The sequence below is a fragment of the Cygnus olor genome, chromosome 17 (genome assembly GCF_009769625.2).
Source record: "Cygnus olor isolate bCygOlo1 chromosome 17, bCygOlo1.pri.v2, whole genome shotgun sequence".
Classification (NCBI taxonomy): domain Eukaryota; kingdom Metazoa; phylum Chordata; class Aves; order Anseriformes; family Anatidae; genus Cygnus; species Cygnus olor.
The window spans coordinates 2,386,558-2,405,435 of NC_049185.1; the positions used below are offsets into that span (position 1 = coordinate 2,386,558).

General features: G+C 39.6%; 1 protein-coding gene and 1 long non-coding RNA gene across 6 annotated transcripts in view; one reads left to right on the plus strand and one right to left on the minus strand.

The window, feature by feature from the left end:
- The window catches only part of MED13L (mediator complex subunit 13L), a 190,815-nt gene that overhangs the window by 76,559 nt on the left and 95,378 nt on the right, over nucleotides 1–18,878 (plus strand). For 3 of the 4 annotated variants that reach the window (XM_040576501.1, XM_040576503.1, XM_040576504.1), the window contains exon 3: nucleotides 16,065–16,149. In XM_040576501.1, coding sequence (XP_040432435.1) covers nucleotides 16,065–16,149 — 85 coding nt within the window. Of the gene's footprint in view, nucleotides 1–10,096; nucleotides 10,179–16,064; nucleotides 16,150–18,878 lie in introns of those variants that run through there. The other variant, XM_040576502.1, reaches the window with a different exon arrangement.
- On the minus strand, nucleotides 590–8,875 carry LOC121079370. Of its 2 annotated transcripts, XR_005824999.1 has the most exons (3): nucleotides 7,671–8,875; nucleotides 3,604–4,604; nucleotides 590–2,860 (listed from the first exon to the last, which is right to left on the minus strand). It is a non-coding gene; the product is annotated as an uncharacterized LOC121079370 (long non-coding RNA). The 2 variants fall into 2 exon arrangements; XR_005824998.1 differs by having other exon boundaries at nucleotides 3,604–8,875.

Genomic DNA, 18,878 nt, shown 5'->3' on the forward strand with positions numbered 1-18,878 from the left:
TAATGCGTTGACTAGTTAGGTTCTGGTAAGTTTTGTAATTAGGTTGATTTAAATATTGCATAAGTAAATGAACATAATTTTCCAGAACTATCCATGCTGACCTAATTTTAATTCCTTTCTGAAGTCACTGGTAAAGCCTGCCACTTCCATGGCTCAAAGTAAGATCTGGAAATGCAGGTTAAATGCAGCAGCAGTGGTTTTGTTTATTTACTTCCTAAATTTATTTTTAACTAAAACAAAGGTGGTGCAATTACTTTAGAGCTGTAGATCCTCTGTTAGAAAAAAACCCTGTATATTTACAATTTGAATGTGCTAATGCTTCAATGTGATGATAATGGAAGGAAAAAAAGAGCTTGCATATTGCTTATTTGTAAAATCAAGATAAATTTTGCTTCTCACTATACTTTCTGCAAAGTACTAGGGAAGTCTTCATGCATCTGTAGAATTAAGTTTATGGGAAACAGGCACTGCTGTGATCCTATTGAGAGCTAATTCTTCAGATGGTGGCTCAGAGCAAATGGATCTAGCTATTAAATGAGGATTATCCCCATATTTGCTACCCTGTTTAAACAACCTCGATAAGTTTTGTAGAAACTTAAGTTTATTATATCTGGATTTTTAAGCCAGCAGACTAATATCTAGAGTAATTGTAAAGTTTTCTGCTTTAAGGTGAAGGCATTTTATAGGTTATATGGATATCAAATAACCAAGGAGGAAAGCGTAAAAGAAAACAAATATGATTGTCAGTAATGTTTATCACTGATCTTTTGATTGTTTGATAATTCCTTTTGACCAGAATAGGGAATATGTACTACAGTAAATATTCAACAAGATACATTTCTGGTCCCTTTATTTTCTCCTTGGGGAAAAAAATAAGCAAAATCCAGCCTTTCAGTAATTTTCTGCTGGAAGCCTCATTTGCTGTCAGATTAGGTTTAAGTATTACAAGCTAGTGGAGTGCTTTGGCCAAGAAAGATCAAGCTGAGCAGGACTGCCAGCTTGATGTGGTATTTCAGATGGGGACTTATTGTTAATTTACAGCTTAAACGTGAGCTCTGTGACTGGTGTTTAGCAATGATGGGAGTGTTTGTGTATCAATTTAGGAGTTGCCTTTTGCTTCTATAGCATGACCAAGTCAGCAAGGTACGGCTTTTTTGCTTCCATCCTTTGCAGGTGAGGATTTCAGGGAGTAATTTATCATATGTATAAAACCAGCTGATTTTTGACTACACAAAGAACACACAGTTCTTGCAGGCAGTCTATTGGGTATATAGGTGAATGCATGTGTATTTTTGTCACAAAAATTTTTGACAGAAAGGCAAAATGTCCTTTACAGCATTTACTTGTAGGTTAAGACATCCTGGCAACGGATTTTTACTTCGTTTTTCTCTTGCATTTGTTAATGATCTCACAGATTCCCCAGCTTAGTCAGTCAGCATCCTGGATTGCTTGTTAAATTTCTGGAGTGTCCAGTGGAGATGGTTTGATGTACGTGAAAGGAGGCTGTGGCCTAAGGCAAGCACAAAAGGACGAAACACTTCACTGCTGCGCGAGCGGTATCTGAAGCTAATGCACGGCGACGTGGGCTGCATGGTCAGCCAGAACAGAGTTTCGGCTTAGGGCATGCGAAGATTGCTGGGATCACAGTGTCAGCTCTAATTTCAATTAAGTCTTTGCAAAGAGGTCCATGCGTAGGTCCTTCTGCTTGACAGCTAAGGTCTTTCTTTCAGGATGCATTAATAGATGGCTGTTATTTACTGAAATATTAAGGAAAAATGAAGTGGGCTGAATTACAATCTCCTTAAAGCTGTGTTTTTAAACAGGGGTACATTTTTTAATAAAATAAGGCCTCATTTTTTAATAACGGTTTTGGAAAAGCAGCATTTTTGTGTCCTTATGCGCTGGAGTGCTGAGCCAGATGCACAGAAGCACTTGGAGGCGAGGAGCTGCACAGCTGTGGCCGCACCGCGGGTCCTTGTGTGGCTTTGGCTGGGTTTGTTCCAGGGGCCGGCTGGCAGAGCCTGAGCACTGTGACCGGGGCATGTCTGCCAGCATTGGGACCTCCACCTCGGGTTGCGTCCTGCAGGTGTTCCTCAAGTGGCTGTGCAGTTCTTGGTGCCATTTGTTTGGTGTTTCTGCATGGCACTACACTGCATGTTCTTGGGGTTTGGAGGTGGTCTTATAGACCTGCCTGCTTTTTTTTGCTCCTTGACACTGGACTTGGGATTTCAGGAGGGATAGCCTTATCCTTGAGGGAGGGTCAATTCTTAATATTATTCCTTGTTACAGTAGCTGTTGTTTACCTGCTTGGAGCTTGTCAACACGGCCGAGTTTCGGCTGGCGGTCAGTCCCGCAGCAGAGATGCAGCATTTCTCAAGTAACTGTGTGCAGGGCCTAGGAATCTAACTCAGCCATACCGACCCAAAAGTGTTCTGAAAGTGAGCAGTTAATGTGGATCTGCAACCTTAATTTCACTAAATGGGAATGGGTAATACAATCCCAGTATGAAGAAAAGAAGGTTCAGCGACGTGAGGGATGGTAACCCTCCTCGTTTCCTTCGGGTTGCACTTCAGAAACAAATCTGGGAGTGTGGCAAAGTTGTCTGTGACTTTTGGCTTGCCTTTGGTCTTAAACTAACCCTCTGCTTGTGTGTGAAGTCTGGCAGGTGGAAGACAAGACCCCAAGGCCTGCCCGCTTTTCCCCAATTAGATTCTTGCATATGACATTTAGCTTCTGCCCTCTGTTTCCAATATATGGAAAATGACTGCATCTACTGGGGTGATGGCAGCCTGCGGCTGGTTTGCCCTTTTAAGCTTCTGAATTAGAAACAGGAGCAGGAACAGTGTGTAGGTGACCCTTTCTGAACACAGAATTATACATATTATATGGATTATTAATACATATTATTAATACATATAATTCATACATTATATATTATATTACTCTAAAACACCTGATAGGCATGTGTGCCTGCTGTAGAGCTGATGCGAATGGGAACTTCCCAAAGAAGTGCACCTCACCATGCAGTATCGTGCTTTCTGTTGAACTGGAAGGGTTACTGTTCGTTGTGTGTTTTACTGCCAGTAACAGATCTTATAAGCAAGTGATAAGACAAGGAGTTATAATATTGTCCAAAGACCAGGGGAGCTGTAGTTACAGAATACCTTTCTCAGTTTTAAGATGTCAAAGAAAAAAAATGTTTTATCTGTTCAGCTGTTCAGAAGCCATTTGAGGTTTGGAGAGAATTGAAAGACAAGTGGTTCTTTACGTATTTCCCTTTTTTCCATGTTCTTCTTTCCCACAAATTGCTGTGGGCATGGGAACAAAAATGTATGTAATGAGTTATGTTGGAGAGCTAAGTAGGGAGAGACTTACAGCAAAAGGTTAAGACTCCTCATTAGATTGAGCAGGGAAGCAGAAGCTACAGATTTAGACGAGGGAAAGTAATCTTAAATCATGAAAGATCAGATCTGTCCTCTTTTCTGAACCTGTATATATACCGGATGGCCAATTTGAATGGAAAGACTTGGATTTATTTTATTTTTTTAATACAGAATTCAAGTAAGTTTGAAGAGGGTAGGAACACTTTAACGTTTTACATACCACTGTAAGCAGATGAGTTGCTTGTCATTGAACTTAGGCTTGGATGTGTCGGTGGCTGAGGGGGCACTAAATGGGTGTCCGATGATTCCTGCTTCGTGTGAAGGACCTGAATCCCATGTAGTATATTGCTTGGCAGGTTGGCAGCTCTGAGCAGGCAGAAATGCCCATTCATCCCCCAGTTGCTGTGTGTCTTTTGACTTCATTAAATCCACTTCGAGAAAAGCTAAACTGTTTGGGAAAAAGATTAAACAAGGGCTTGACTAATTGAAAATGAGAGAAATCCTGGATACTCTCTTCATCCTAAAAGATGTAAATGGACTATGAACAGTGGGTGTGCTTTGTTCTGTATTATACCTTTCTCTGAGCTAAGTTGTTCTTTCCTTCTCTATTTGTGTATGTGTGCAGATAAAGTAGATGAACTTCTCCTAATCTTAACTACTGTTTTAATAAAACAAAGACAAATTTTATCTTTGTTTATTCCTGGAGTCCTTGAAGAACAAAAATGCGGGAATGTGTGTATGATAATTATTTTTCAGGGCAATCAGCAACCCTGATTTTTCAGAAGTGAAGTCCTTGCAGTTTCCTTGCTTCTGACGTGGCCAATTTTATGCAATAGATGTAATGAATGGGCCAAAAAGTAGCTTAAAATACAGGAAAAAAAGAGGAAAGAGGTCACACAAGCATCACTGGGGCATGGAGCCACTGTCCAGTACACGAGGTGAGAGTTCAGACCCAACTAAGATACTCTCAGACGTGGTGAACAGATAAACTGCAGAAATATTGATGTATTTGGTGCTGGGGAGTCCATTCTGTGTAGGTAAAATTAAATAGGTAATTTGTAATCTTTAAATCATTCTTATGCAGTGAAAGAAACATGCAACAGTTCTGAACTGAAGTATAAATCTGTGCCTTTTTTGACTTGCACAAGAGTTGCTTCTTAAACATGGTTCCTTAGATGAGTTCTTGTTTTTCTGCTGCTTGCAAGCCCCTTCATTTTGTTTCTGCAATGAAGATATAACAATTTATGACATCACATTAACATCCATGGCAACAGACTGTAAAGCGAACAACATACTACATTTGCATTGCAGAACCAGCCGTGAGGAGATAGCTCCTGTTGAAACACGGGCGTGTGAAATAACTCCAGCAGTGAGCGCAGGAAACGCCTGGGAAAGGGATTGTTTTGAGGATGGGTTGTCTCAAATGCTATTAAACCGATTTTTAAAAGTAGTCCCAAGTACAAAAGGGAGTCTGAAGTTGCATCGCTTTAGGTTGAATAGAAAGTCCTCTGTCCTCCCTCGCTGGGAAGGAGGTTCTAGTTCTGCCAGACCCTGTGTTCACTGGGGAGCCTCCTCCTGTCCCACCTTCTGCCTGCACCAACTCCTGTAGGGGTTGGGGAGGTCTCTACAGAACAGGACTGGCTTTAAAAAATTACTAAGTAAGTTGTCCATTCAGTCTTGCTGATTATGACAAGGATCTAATGGTCTCATGTAGCATGTAAAATCTTGATATTTGTGCATGTTTCCAAGGATTTGCATATTTCCAGAACAGCTTTCGAGTCTTCAGTAATTATTTTTCTGTCTGCAATGCTATGCCCCCTATGGGAGCTAAGTTCTGTCATCCTTATTATCTTTTTTCCTGTAATACCTTCCATTTAAGGAAAATCATGTGTGGGCTCCCAGTTTGTTTTTCTGTCTCCAGCAGAAGGAGCATCTGTAGTTTTCCCAGCTTGAAAAAAGCACTTGGCGGGGTGGGGAGGGAGGGGCCTTGTTTTTCACTAGGGAGCTTATTGGTAACTGTGGCTTGGAGTGTTTGTCCCTCCTTTTCGTCAGGCCGGCCGTACAAACAGCCGTGTGTTGTGCTTCCCATCTCGATGAGTCTGGGCACATCTGCAGCGGTTAGGTTTTATAGCTGAAGCTTTCTGTGTTGAGAGGTGCTGCCAACATTACGATGGTAAAAACCGGTCTCTTTAGTGAGGCTCAGTGTTACTTAAAAAACACAAAACAGAAACACACCGCCTCGGAGTTGGTCTCCTATCATTGCGTTGTTCTGGTTAACTGAGAACTCAAACTCAGAAATCCTGAAACTTTCCAGGAAAGACCGTGTTTGTGAACTGTGGTCTTTCACACTCCGCATGGCCCTTAATTCCATCAGGCTTAATAGATATTTGAATATTTTCAGGTATCTTTGGATTTTGACTAAACTTATTAGCCTTTCTCAAGGGGCCATTAAACGATTTGGCACCGAACACCTGGGACTAGGTCTTGTCTTTTTTTTTCAGGAAGGTTACTCTGCCTTGAAAGCTGTTTTGTATGGAACGTTTCACTTAAAAAAAAAAAAAGTGATTAAATTTTTCCTACTCAAAATTGGTGTACTTTTTATATATTTGTTATTGAATGTGGTCATTTCTGTCAGAAGATAATTTTTAGCATCTGTGATCTTGCATCCCCCTTTTTTTCAATCTGAAAACCAGATCCTGCTGGAGTTGAAGAACCGGCTACGCGTAGCTCCCTCTGCTGGCTCTTTATCAGGAGATGCCAGAAGTGTATTAACAAACCTGACACTCGGCTGCCCCAGGAGCAGAGCCCTTCCCTGGGAGGACTCGATATATGATGCTATTGAAGAAAAAAAAAAAAAGCTGTCATTTCACCCTAGCTCAGTTGAAATAGTGGCAAACTACAGTAAACTTGTGCTCGCAGAAGAGCACAAAATATTTTGGCATGCTTCTTGGGGAGCACTAAAATCCAGTACAGAATAAACAAAATGACAAATCTGGTTGTGTTGTTTCTGAAGTTTTTTTTTTAGCCTTTTGTTCTGCGGCTCTGGTTTTGAAAGTCTGTTGTTCTCTGAAAAAGATGCGTGTATGAGAGAAACTGTTTGTCACATTTTTGAAAAGAAGTTTTATTTGAACCACTTTTCCTGTTTTTAATACCTGAGCTGAAGATGCATACTCTGATTTTTTTCCCAAAAAATAGTAGCAAAACTGGGACTCTGGAAACTGACTGTTTATTCTGATACAGTACTTTGTATGTAAGTACCAAGTCTGACCATAAACATTTTTGCGATGTTGTTAGGCTACTGCTGAATCAAGACCCTCTGCTTCTCAAGTATACATCAGTGTTATAGCTGAAACTTACTGCTTAGCTTAATTTCTTAAAAAAAAAAAAAAAACACAACAAAAAACAACAACAACCAACCAACCAACCAAAAAGCAAACAAAGCAGAACCAGCAGTATTAAATTTGTTCTTATTGTTTGCATTTACTCTCTACTTGCATATTTGGGGCTGGTAGGCAGTGTTTTTGGAGTTGTTATTGTGCTTGTGTGTGGTTGTTTTTTTGTTGTTGTTGTTGAAATTGCTTCAACTTCTCCTTCAGCAAGTTCCTATATAAACAAATTGCAAAGTCAATTTTGTACTTCACTCCTGTGTACCCTGTTATAATGAATTCCAGTAGCTAGGCAGGAAACATTATTTTCGAGTGGTGTATAAACAAGAAGCAAATGTGCTTGAGCAATGCTTTTTCTAGGTTTCAAAAAGTACTGAGAGGAGGACTTGGCTTTGATGTTCTGCATATCCCGAGCTTGGTGCTGTAGTCCACTCCTGTAACCATTAGTTCTGTGTCTGTGTGACATGATGGGTGTTTAAAATGGGCAGCTGCTCCAAAATATTTTCCAGAATTCCTCAAGTCAAAATGCAATCTTCTTGTAATATGTTACAAATAAGTTAAAGAAGACTCTTTGATGAAAATTGTAACTTCTATAATGATTAGATTAAAAAGCATGAAGGTAAAGAAGGAAATGGTAATGCAGAAGCTGTAAGTAGTTCAGGTAGAGCAGGATGACAGTACCAGAAGGACATGTGAATGAGAAGTAAATGAGAGCAATTTTAATTTTTATGCAAAAAAAATAAACTCAGATTTTGGAGAATGGAAATGCAAATATTTCCTCAGTTACAAACACAAGTGTACAACTGAGATGGAATATTATATCTGGTTGTTCCCCGAAGCCCAGGCTGACTGGGTGGGAGGAAGGTACAAGAGGCCACGGAGGGACCTGGCAGCATCACACCTGTGAATCTCTCTGGATGGCTTGGAGATCTTGTGTGTATATTCCATTTATAATCTTAATGTATCAATTAAAAACAGTGGTAGCCTGCAGGCATATTGTAAGGCTGAAAACCAACAAAAAAAGAAGGCTGTCTTAAAGATGATCGTGTTTTTCCCTGTCTATAAGTGCGCTTGTTGTGCAGCAGGAATGCATTCGCTCCATTGAGATGTGAGCGATGAAAGGCAGCAAGAAGCGGTCCCATTGTTATCTCTCCAGGCATGGCTAATGAATCGTGTTTCCGTGTTCTCTTGGTCACGCTGCACAGCGCCTTCAGCCAGGCTGAGCCTCCTGGAAGACGCTCCTTAGGACGCTTGTGGAAGCACAAATGTGGGCTGCGAGGGGGTGGGAGGAATGCTGATGAGCGCCCTGTGTCTCTCTGGCTGCAGGGATTGCTCATGGGAGGCAAGGAGAGGGCTTCTCAGGGGCTTGATGGGTTGCAGTTAAAATGGAGCCCTCTGTCCTGAGCCGTGCGGTTGGATTGAAGGCGAACCTGTGCTCAAGGAGAGGGAAAAGAGCATCTGTGTGCTGCTTTCCAAAGCGCTTGATCTGCTTGTCGGGAGTGACGTCTCACATACTTTACAAATGAGGAAAGGCTTTCGGTTCCTTTCCCTTTCCAAGTATGGATTAATACAAACCGTATTTTTTTCTAAGAACATTCTTCGTGTTCCTCTGGTGGCTGGACTTGCCCAAATCCCTCCTGGAAGAGGCTTGCTCTGCCCTCTACATCCTGTTGCATCCCACAGAGCCCCTCCCATGGGCAATGCAAAACAACATTTGTCTTTAGAAAAGACAAATACAGGTCTGCATTTTCTCCATTATCAGTGGAGGGAAGAAGACCGTACTGATGCAGATCTGGTAGATTAATTTTCTTTGAAACTAGGAAGATCAAAAGGCAGAAATTGGGGGGTGCAGCTAGTGTGGGGAACAGGGGTTGCACTGGCTGGAAGTCGGTGAAATGGAACGAAATGAAAAAAACAGGAGATCTGAAGGGGGAAGAAGAGAGCAAATGAAATTCCTGGGAGCACATTCATATTTTAAAAAATAAAATAGGACTTTGGCTTACTTCTGCATTCTTCTGAGTAACTGCTTCTTAATGCTCTTGTACCAAAGAGTTGAAGAGGAAAATGAGCTATAATGGGAAGGGAAAAGTTCAGAAATGTGGGAGGAAATGCCGGAAATTCCCTGGAGTAGCTGTATGAGAGTGCTGCTTTCCTGGTGGCATCCTTACCCCCGAACTCTTGAGAGGAAGACGGTGAGAACCTCTCCGTACTTGTAGTCCGTTTTACACTATGGGCAACTTGGTTTTTGGCTTTTCTTCTATAGGAAGGGCTTCTGTGGAGAATATAAGGTAGCTTGAAAGTTAAACTACTTTTAAAAAAAAAAAAAGGGGGGGGGGAGGAGGTAAATGAAACGTTCTAATTCAGGGATTTTTGGGGGATCTTCTGGAGCATAAGGGCAGGTTTGACACTGCAAACAGTTTCCCACTTTGCTGTAAGCAGCATAAACTGCATACAAAATTGTGCCCTATTTACATTCACTTTACTCTTTCCTGAGACAGAGCTGGTGATTGTGAAAGGCATTCAAAGCAAAAACCACACAGCAAGCGTAACTATTTTATTTGGAAACATTTACATCTCTGAAGTGAGCTGCTCAGCTCTTTGGTAAAGCTAATTTTGCATTCCTACATAGAAAGCAGACTTGAGCTATAATTACACGGAAATGTTTTTACTGACTTCATGGATAATAATTTTGGTTTTGGAGAAGTTAGATATTACCCCGTGATTTTTGGAATATTTTGAAGTCAACTTCTAAAGCAGCAGAAATTTTATGTGACCAGTTTGTTTCTTGTGCCCTTTCAGATGTTATGCAGCTGATTGTGAGAGTGCAAAAATTTCTCTATTAATGTCTGAATTGTGGTGTTTGACAAAAGGGCAAAAATACCATGCAGGTGTAGAGGAATGTGAGAGTGCGGGACAGGAAGAGGGGGAGCAATGCAAGATCTAATCTATATTTGTTAAAATGATTTTAAACCTAACAGGAGTGAGGAAGTACTGCCGCAAGTAGCGCCAACATAATCTTCTAAGTGCAGATACTTACCTACCATCTGTTTTTCAATAAATAGCTATTATGCTAATTTTTGTTTCAGTGTGCAGCAATTAAAGCATTGTAGTATTCCTGTGATATTCAACAGCTGTTGCCTTTGAAGATTTTATTTATCTTTTTTTCTGAAGTGCTACAATTTTACTTTCATAGCTCTGCCAGAAAATTCTAGCGCTTAAATAGAACCTCGTGGTCCATTGAAATGCAAACTTGAGTCACGTCTGACCAGCAATATCTGGCAAGAGTCTTCGTTAAGATTCTGATTGCCCCGGCCCCGCGATGCGGGACTCAGGCTGGCAGGGATGCCTTGTTGGGACATTCGTTGTATGTGCTTCTGTGGATTGGCAGCGTGTATTTTCAGAGCTGCACGTAAGTTCTGTTTGCAAATAAATGAAAACAAATGGATCATTCCAGTGAACATTTCTTCTAGGTTGGTTCTTTTTTGGCTGATGAATTGACTGGGAGATGGAGAGACGAGATGAATTCTCAGTCCTGTAAGAGTTAGCAGTACAATTTCCTTACGATCATAACCAGTGCAAGGAAATTAGATCTCTAAGTGGGTTGAATCTGATTTAGTAATAAGTCAATTTAATCACTAACGACTTCAAACACAGATTTTACAAGGTGATCAATGGCAGTATAACAATGATCGATCAATAGCATTGCATTTAATTGGATTTTTATGGGTGTAATATAGTTTTTCAGAATTAATGTACCATTGCATTGCTTTGCTACTCTTTTAACTCAGTTCTTTAGAAGAAATGCTGGTTGGTCTCTGAAATATTGTTCTCAGAGCACAGTTAATAAAAATTAAAATGAAATGCTTGCTTTTAGGAATTGAATTTCTGATTTTGTTTGAATTATTTGGTGATGTGTTTTTAAAAGTTGTGTCTACACAGGGAAGGAAAAGAAGCCATGTTCTTCATGTTTCATGGAAAAAAGGGACAAAATATCGAAGAGTAAAAGGGAACACGCGCTGCTCCAAATGTGAATCCTAAGTAGCTGAGTAACTCCCCGTCCTCAGCAGTTTGACACAGTAATCTTCCCTCGAAGTAATCTCCTTGTCCCATGTGTCCTGCTTTAATCTATCAGTATTTCTGCAGTGTGCAGCAAGAAATTGATTTTCAGTAATTTTAATGGCTGAATAACTGGTCTTGTCCCAGAGTGTTTTTTCGTATTTGCAGTGGCCAATGTGGTTACTGAACTCAATGTTCTGGATAATAGGTTTCATTAGTTTTGATGCCTGAGGTAAAAAAGCAGTAGGTGGGGATAAAGAGTGTTTTTGATGTCTAGACATTCATTTCAGCTGTTGCTGCAATACGATACATTAAAAGGAAATATGTAACATAGCTCTGAGGAAATATGTATTCTTTGAAACTAATTCCACTTTTTAACTGCATAAGGCAGTGTGACCTGAATTATTAAAATGTGGGTGGCTGAATTTCTTAAAGGTATAACTATCTCTGCAATGCCTACACAGTCTCCACTTGCTTTCTCTCCTTCCTTCCTCTAGTTCTTTTAAGTAAAATATGTCAGTTTGGTCACTGAAGCAGAACAGAGATCTTATTATCTCTCCAGTGTCTCTGCTGGGAGACCTAAAATTATTGAAGTATTTGCTTTGATATTTTGCTGTGACTTTTCTCCTTGAAATTTTTATAATGGCTTTTTTGAGAACATGGCTGGCTTCATAAAAATTGTTGGGCACTTTGAAGACCTTAATACTCCAATGATTTAAAAGTAAAAAGACTCCAAACCAACTAAGTTGCTCATTAATGTATGTTTAAATTATAAATGTACAACACAAGTCTAAATTATTGTAGTTTCCTTTAATTTAACATCTGATCTGTAAGGTTGAAGTTAAAAACCAGCACAAATGTTCTGTTCATTTTTGGAGCCAATGAAAACAAAATGATAACAAACATACTTAAAAGCTTTATACGTGAAGACTACTGATGAGTTTCCGTCCTGTAGAGACCAGCAGCAGATCCTTAGCCTCCCAGTCGTAACCCAGTATGATGACTGTCAAATATTCATTTTTCTTTCTTGGATTTTCCTGTTAACATCTCAGTAACGAGAAAATAAAGAAGCATTTTTTTCTGTGGAACTTCACTTGAGAAACAGTGTGTTGGGTTCTCTTTCAGGTGTTGCAAGCAAAAGGTTTTTAACTTAATCCTGTATGCACACATACCTTGGATAATTGTAATTGGCAGGTACTGAGCTGTAACCAATTTCTGGTTTTGCTACAGAGCACCATGTCAACTTACACAGAAGTATTTTTTGCCATTTAACTACTAAAACATTGTTTGGTGTTTTATCACCTTTTACATGAAAATTCTAGTGCCTATTTTCATTTTCTAGTATGGATTACAGCAGTGAGTTCTCTTCAGATGTGAACACAATGTTCTTGTGTGGAACTGGCTATTGAATCTTTTTTTTTAAGTTGAAAGTTTCACACTTCTCTTTAGATCCATATCCTTCTTTGGCTTTCTCTTATCTTTGTGGGGTTTAAAGAGTGTGAGAATGATGTAGTAAGGAAGGTGTTAGGCTGAGTATCTCAACTAAGGAGTTTATAGAGTTCCAGTTAATGGCAGAGATACCACGATGTTATCTCCCTGCCCCTGATTCCAGATCTGTAGAGACTGAGCAATAATAGATCAAGTTGTTTATGCCGGGAGGTGATTTCATTTTAAAAACCAAAACAACAGTTGTTGCTTATTTTTGAGAAATGTAGTGTTTAAATCACTCGCAGGACAGACAGGGAGAAGGGGATAAACTCCTCTGCCTGTTTTTACTGGAAAGGATGAGCTGCTCATGTTCCAGAGTAGCCAAGGACAAGTGTACATATGCAGAGGATAAGATAAGGTTGTTAGCATATACAGACATACAGGAGGACACACGTAAGCATAGGGATACCTGCGTATATCCCAGTAAAGTGTCAGCAGATCTAACAAAATCACACAGGTGGGAAGGAGCTAGGACTCCCAGTCTGATGCCCAACTCAAAATGGGATTGCTGCAAACAACAGATCCCTTCAGTAATGGTTTTCTACTCAGGTCCTGGAAAGTGATGGCCTTAAAAACAGTATAGATAACTAATTTTGGAAGAAGGAGTTAATTTTATGATACTGTGATGATTGGACACTGGCTATTGTTCTCATTCTATATTTTTTTAAAGCTATTGGGAGAAAAAAAAATGTTTAAGATGGCTTCATTAGTCATTAAAGGTGGAGGAAATGACACACAGGCTTCAGAGACTGGTCTGTTTCACCAGCCTGGTGTTGTCAGCCCAGTCTGAAAGCCGCAAGCTGGCAGTTTTGTCCCATTTGCTTTGTTGCTTCTCCAAACTCTGATTTCCATGGAGGAAAAAGTACTTACCTGCTCTCTCGTTCTTTTTCTCTTATTAAAATTCAGTCTTTACTTGGTTCTTGCTCTAAATTATTATTTTTTGGGGGGGGGGGGAAGGAGGGGTAAGATGACTTTCACAGCTGTAGTATAGTGCCAAATTTGCTGCCTCTAAAGAGAAGTGTTTCAACCAGAGTAACAGAGCATACCTTCAGGACAGGATATAGGCGCTTGGCACAAGCTTGTTTCTGAACCTGAGCATCACCTGCTTTCTGTTAGCTGCGTGCCTGAAAATGCTGCCAGGCAGTGCTGAAAAACTGGAGGGGAGCGCTTAAGTTGAAAGCACTGAGTGTTAAAAGCATTACAAATCGTTGTGTAGACAGACAGAGAGCAACGATTATTTCCTAGTCTTCAGTCTTGTGTAAGGAATTCAAAATACTCTTCAACATCTAAAATCTAGATCTGTTGTTACAATGGGAGGAACTTTGCAAATGGCAGAGAGTCTAAGCTTTAGTGTTTTGCCAAGTTTTGTTACTGGTCACCATTTGCATCTCGAAGCTGTAATTTGTTCCAGTTATTTAAGCCCTTTTCTTAGGAAAACTGGATCAGGAAGCCAGAGATCAGAGAGGAAGTGAAATTCTGCAGTCCTAATCCCCCTCGCCCCCATTTTCATGGTAACAGGCATACGTATGGGCTCTCACTTGTGAGATGAACGTTTTCAGTAGGATAAGGAAGTATTAATTACAAGAACAGGACCACAGAGCCCACAGAGGAGCTGTAGCACACATAGCTGATCAGGGCAAAACGATACAGGCAATGCCAAGTACCTAATGAATTTGGTAGTGATGTTCTGTAGGGTTAAAATCGTTTTACATTGGAAATTATAAAGCAGTATGATCTGAACTCATTTCTTCTGGAGTAAATGGCAAAATTATACTTGCAGAAAGTGGTTCTGAGAGGTGATAAGAGCTGTTCTTTAATTGGATCCCATTAGTCTGTTGTGCGTACTTTGGAACAGAAGAAAAGAGGGACAGCGAGTTACAATTGGAAACACCAGAACTGGCTGTGAGAAGTTTCCTGTGAAAAGATGGAATGGATTCCTGTCCCTCTCATTTTGCATGAAGTTCTTAATGCAGATGCAATGCTTGTTTCTGGCACAGGTGCTCTGATGGGATTAAGTGTGAAACTTGAGAATTGCTCAGTGCCATGTAAGCGAGTTTCTTTTGACTGTTGGTACAAATTCTGCCAATTTTGTGACTGTCTAAAAAAAATGAACTGTGTTGACATGTGGGTTTTCATAGGAATGAAATCAGGTACGATATCTCTCATAAGTAGCTACATGTTACAGTATATACTTGACAACTCTGTAGTTTTTGCGTGCAAGACCATACATTCATGAGGCAGTTTCTTAGGTTTCAGTAGCTATGAACTATATAGACATATCAACAGTTCTCAAAATGCATGATTTTTTTTAAGAATACTGTTTTAAAAGTGAAATCTGAGTTCATGTGAAGAAGTGTGTAGTTAGATGTCTATGGCACACTACATATTTAGTAATAGTAAGCCTTTGAAAGCATTAAAAATGCCTTTAATGGTTTTATAGGGAAAGATGTTTGGCTTATACTTTTACCCAGAAGCACAAGTCTGCCTTTTCATTCTTCTGAGAAAGTAACTGTGGTATTCGATAAGGTGATTTAGGTACAAAAGTCTTGGCTTATTCATCCTGCAAAAAGAGAGATGCTGTTACCAGTATTAGCATATCATAACATTACACGTTCAAAAAAATGTGCCTCTTCTTGTTTGAGGTATGTGACTTAGGGTTACTGGGAGAAGAAGCAAAATAATGAACAATGCTGCATTTTGAGGCTTTGAAGCTGCAGTTTGAAGACTGTTGACAATCTTAATATTTTTCATACAGCAGAAACTCCTTAGAAGTTTACTTTAAACACCTAATGTAGAGTAAACTATACTTAGATAACGATCTCTGCATGATAGACATGCTGTTGGAAGGTTTCATCCTTTAAATTGGCCAAGGAGGGGTGTTAAGTATTCAGTTCTTAACATGCTGTAGAATTTTGCATTTGCATTTCTTAAGATCTGCGGAGTATTCCTGTTAAATTGAAATGACAAAACTCAGACAATAAACAAATCCATACTCCTTGACAAAGTTATTTAATCATTTGCTTTTACACTGTGGCTGAGATTAAATCTTTTGCAGCCAGGAGGTACAGAATGTAGAACAGGTATCCCAAAAGTGGTTTTACTCTTGGTAGTTTTAGAATCCAAAAGCAGTTGAATCAGGACAGCAGGTATTTCTGAGGTTTGTAGATCCTTCAGATACTCATTCAGGTGGCTAGTTTATGCTGCATTCCACTGAGAGAGATGAATAGCTTTTTTTTTTCACTCATAAATTTCTGCAGTTCTGTTATCAAGTTTTCAGTTTTGATTTTTGGAATAAAAATCTGCTGTGCATTTTCATTGCACAGTTTCAGTCAGGACAGTGCAGGAACTTCAGTTGCATATGACGGAGTTCGGCAGAGCTCTTAATATTTCTTAAGTTGTATAAATTGATTTTACTCCTTTAACGATTCATGTTATCTGCATCTGCACATAAATTCTAAAGGATCTGTCAGCAAAGAATGATCATGAACTCCTCCCCCCCACTTTTAATATTGAATACTTTACTGTCAACAAATGTGTTTGCTTTTATGTAGCTATGTTTTCTTCCTACAATTTAAATTCAAAGTTGGGGTCTTCAGCTAGTAAAGTTTAAATCTAGTTTGACAATGTGTTCAATAATTGAAATAGCTTTATGAAACATGTTGCTGTTGGAAATAAAAAAATGTTGGAGTTGCGTTTAGTGAAATGTCTGTACTTCCCTCTTCTGAGCATGTTGATGTTTATGTTTTTGTAGTGGTGGAAGAAGGATTGTGGGAGAATGGACTTTCCTATGAGTGTAGGACCCTGCTCTTCAAAGCAATTCATAATCTTCTGGAAAGGTAAGAAACTCTGTTGCACTCAAAATCCTGCATTATTTTAAATATAAAAATGAAATACTTATAGACAGTTTATATTACTGATCTTAAAATAGGTTTTTTAGAGGTAGAACTTCAGTACAAGAAATGCAGGGTAGAAATGGATCTCATAAGTCACTGAATCTGGTAATGTATCGTAAAGGTCTGTGCAGACTAATTAAACATACAATAAATAATATCAATATATTTTTCTGCTTGGATTCTTCTTGCTGGGGAACTGTTTCAAATGGTTAAAAATATGTATAATTTACGCCTTCTTACAGGGAAGGATGCTTGCATAGAATTATTATATCACATCCCTAGCCCCTTTGAGGTTGAATAGTACATATCTTAACAGCTGATATTAAAAGATCTTAATTCCATTCTTTCAGTCCTCCTAATTACATGCATGTTACAACCTGGCTAACTTTGTGCACAATATTCAGGGTGAAGTTGAACAGTTCTGTCTCACTGCCCTAGTGTAACCTAGCATTGCTTTTGTCTTAATCATTTTTAAATCATTGTATGTGTATGGTTCGACTGCAAAACTATCTTGCGATTTGTTAATACAATTAAGACTTTTTCTTAACCTACCTATCAGATCATAAGCATACAGAAGAATAGCTTGTTGTTAGTCCTTCAGTGTGTGACACTGCACCTAGACTGTTCATTTTATTCCTTTTCTGTTGTTGCAGTTCTTCAGGTCTACACCATCTTTTCTGTGTTATATTTCAGCTCTTCTTGTTACATACTTGGAAGTCTTCTCAGAATTAAGTGTCACTAGGCTATTCCCACTTTTCTTTTAATATATAAGAATAATAATAAAAATGTAATGCATCTCTTGTACCTCTGTGTTAGAGTGATTTTGCAGAATGTAGCAGTAAATATTTTTCTCTGAAAGTAAGCTAATTGAAGTACTTTCATCTTGTCTCATTTAGTATAGTGCTTGCTTTGATCTACTTACTAGTAATCAGATTTCCATTACGTTCATGAGGCTGTGTTTCCACGAGTGTAATAACTTCCCATGATTATCAGTTACCTGTTAGTGCCTGCTAGCACACTGAGTGGTTGCCTACACAGGTGCAGGACTAGGTGCTGTATTTCCTATTTTTCTGTTTCATCAGTCTTTTTAGGGGATTTTTAATGCAAGTAACAGTCTAGACTACTTTAAAAGAAAGTGAATAAAAATACGGGAATTCAGTTCCCAGTCTGGAATGGTCGCTAGCTCTGTTTGTCACTTTGCAGTGTGTAAGTGAAAAATACATTTTACACACGCTTATTGATCTGTAGTACCCAGCCAACTTGCTTCAAAGCATGGCTCCTAGTGGATATTCTTATTTATTGGAACACTTTAAGCTCGTGAAGCAGAATTTCTAAAGAAAACATCAACCACCACAACAAACTGTAGTGAAAACAGTTGGCAGAGCTAGTGAAGTTGTTCAGTCACAGCTGACAGAACACCTTCAAGCTCTCTTTCAGTAGTAGCTTTTGCAATTCTGCTGGCTGGCACATGGTGCTGGGTGTTCAGAGCGGCGCTGGGTGCCCCCGGGGTTGAGCAGGCACGTGCCCTGGGCTCAGCCTCTCGCCCTTGAAGATGAAGTTCCCAGTTTCTTGCTGTGGGCTGGTGGCGGCTGCGGGGCAGAACATGGCGGCCTGCTCCTGAGGTGGAACCCCGCGCAGGCCTCGTGCTACATAGGAGCCGCAATGGAGGCCTGTGGGAAGCCCTTTAGTTTGTAATCCTAATGAAGTAGTTGGCAAGGTGACTGAGGATGGTGGTTTGCCAAATATCTATCAAATTAGCTACCTCAATTTTAGGCTGAGTTTATTTTAAATTATCCCATTTTTGGCGGCTTTCTTTGCCATATGAAATCTTAACGTCTCATAATCATTTCATTAAAAATAACAGCAGTAAGTGTGCAGGCTTTATTAAAGAGTGAAATATTGTTCTCTCTTTCTTAAAGACTCATTTTATCCTGTGCTTAGGAAAAGCTTGATTAATCAACAAGAAATCTTAAACTTCTTTTTGATCTTATAAGGAAGTGACAGGGCTGTGGCCTTAGCTTGAAATAATTTTTTTAGTTGATTTTACAGTTACTGAAGGGCAGGATTTTCCTGTCTCTGAAACCTCTCATGTCCAACCAAGATGTAGGTTTCTCAGTGGGGTGGTTTGGGCTTTCCAAGAAGTTAACACCGTCGCTCCTCGGGGTTGCTCAGCCTGTTACGGGGCGTCGGCCTCTGTGGGCCGAAGGGGAGAGATGTGGCCAAGGAGAGGGGAGCTTGGTTTTTTTTCTTAGTACCCAAATTAGTGATCAGAAGTTCCTGATAATTGGCAACAAATTAAAATAAGAATTCCCTCAATCAAGCCCATGTTGGCTATGACAGGGATGAAGAAACATTTCAGGCTACTTTTGTCCCCTTCAGCCTGCCCCTGAATTCAGTGTAACTGAGTGAAGAAGACAGAGGTATGTTGTCTGCTCTCCCCAGTGGCTTGGTGGCTTGCCATTTAGAAAATCTTTAAAAGATCTGAGGACATAATACTGAAAATATTACAGTACTATTTTATAATCATTAGTATACCCTCCTCAGGTCATTTTATCTTAGAAAAGTAAAATCAGAAATATGAGAGGTCAACTGACAGTGAAATGGTTTAACAGCTGTACTGTTTATGAAGAAAATATCACTCAGCCTTAACTAGAGAAATGAGCCAAGAAGTT